General features: G+C 65.2%; 1 protein-coding gene across 1 annotated transcript; it reads left to right on the forward strand.

Annotated features, from left to right (window-relative positions):
- The first annotated feature begins 286 nt into the window (after positions 1-286).
- NPBWR1 (neuropeptides B and W receptor 1) lies at positions 287-1,539 on the forward strand. The gene has a single exon (XM_053559561.1). The coding sequence runs from the start codon at positions 287-289 to the stop codon at positions 1,271-1,273; it is 987 nt and encodes a 328-aa protein (XP_053415536.1). The 3' UTR covers positions 1,274-1,539.
- Positions 1,540-1,757: the final 218 nt, after the last annotated feature.

Here is a 1,757-nt window from a genome sequence, read left to right on the forward strand (position 1 = left end):
CTGCGGCGCTGCAGCGCTCCCCAACCCTCCCGACCGCGCTGCTCCTAAAAGCTACACTTCGACTAGCCTAACATGCTTTCAATTCCGCTTTCCAGCTCCCGTGGGTCTTCAGCGGCGGTGGGCTGTGGGGTGGCCGGGAACGTTCCTCCCCCAGAAAAACCGGAGAAGGGCTTGGAGCGCCAAGTGTCCAGGCGCGGGTCGGCGACAACACAGGCTTCGGGATCCCTGAGCCCCGACCGGCGGCCGCAGAGGACGCGGGGTCGCCTGCTTCCCTGCCCTTGCGGAGATGCAAAATGCCTCATTCTTGGAGACTGGGCTCGCTAACGCCTCGTGCCGGGGCCCGGCGCTGGGCTGCCCCAACGCGTCGAGCCTGGAGCCGCTGCCGCTGCCGCTGGCCGTGGCCGTCCCGGTGGTCTACTCTGTGATCTGCGCCGTGGGACTGGCGGGCAACTCGGTGGTGCTGTTCGTGTTGCTGCGGGCGCCTCGCATGAAGACGGTCACCAACTTGTTCATCCTCAACCTGGCCATCGCCGATGAGCTGTTCACGCTGGTGCTGCCCATCAACATCGCCGACTTCCTGCTGCAGCAGTGGCCCTTCGGGGAGCTCATGTGTAAGCTCATCGTGGCCATCGATCAGTACAACACCTTCTCCAGCCTCTACTTCCTCACCGTCATGAGCGCCGACCGCTACCTGGTGGTGCTGGCCACTGCCCAGTCGCGCCGGGTGGCTGGCCGCACCTACCGCGCGGCGCGCGCGGTGAGCCTGGCCGTGTGGGGGCTTGTCACGCTGCTCGTGCTCCCCTTCGCTGTCTTCGCCCAGCTCGACCACGAGCAGGGCCGGCGCCAGTGCGTACTGGTCTTCCCCCAGCCTGAGGCCTTCTGGTGGCAGGCGAGTCGTCTCTACACGCTCGTGCTGGGCTTCGCCATCCCGGTGTCCACCATCTGCGTCCTCTACACCATTCTACTGTGTCGGCTGCGCGCCATGAGGCTGGACAGCCACGCCAAGGCCCTGGAGCGCGCGAAGAAGCGGGTGACCTTCCTGGTGGTGGCGATCTTGGCCGTGTGCCTCCTCTGCTGGACGCCGTACCACCTAAGCACCGTGGTGGCGCTCACCACTGACCTCCCGCAGACGCCGCTGGTCATCGCTATCTCCTACTTCATTACTAGTCTCAGCTACGCCAACAGCTGCCTCAACCCCTTCCTCTATGCCTTCCTGGACGACGGCTTCCGCAGGAACCTCCGCGAGCTGATGGCCTGCCGTCCAGCCGCCTGAGCGCCCTGCTCCCTCGCCGCTCCGTCAGTCGCTGCAGCCAGAGTGCATACCCCACGGGCGCCCTCAGAGACCCCAGGAGACCGTCTCGGGCCTCACACATTGGAAGCGCTGTGGCTGCACCCCAAATTTGACTTTGCCAAGCCTTCCGTGTGATGCCAGTACACACTGCGATGGAGAACGTCACCCTGACAGCTCCTTAACACTGAAGGGCATGAGTCAACCCTCCGACATGGCACCAGGGCTGATTAGGGCAAAAGAGGAGAGCGGTTTTGCTGGGAAGCGCCCCAGATGCAGCCCTAGGCCACATGGAGGGGAGAGGCCCGGGATGCTGCGGCGCCCCCAGGCGTCAGCGGGGCGCTGCTCCAGCTCTGTGCTGCTTTGTTTTCCTGCCGCGACAGTCTGCGTCTCTGCTCTAGCTGGCTGACCCGCTGGCCGGGTCCCCTGGTCCTCCCTGGCGCTCTCTAATCGCTGCGAAGGACCTGCG

The sequence above is a fragment of the Nycticebus coucang genome, chromosome 13, assembly GCF_027406575.1.
Source record: "Nycticebus coucang isolate mNycCou1 chromosome 13, mNycCou1.pri, whole genome shotgun sequence".
NCBI classification, from domain to species: Eukaryota; Metazoa; Chordata; class Mammalia; order Primates; family Lorisidae; genus Nycticebus; species Nycticebus coucang.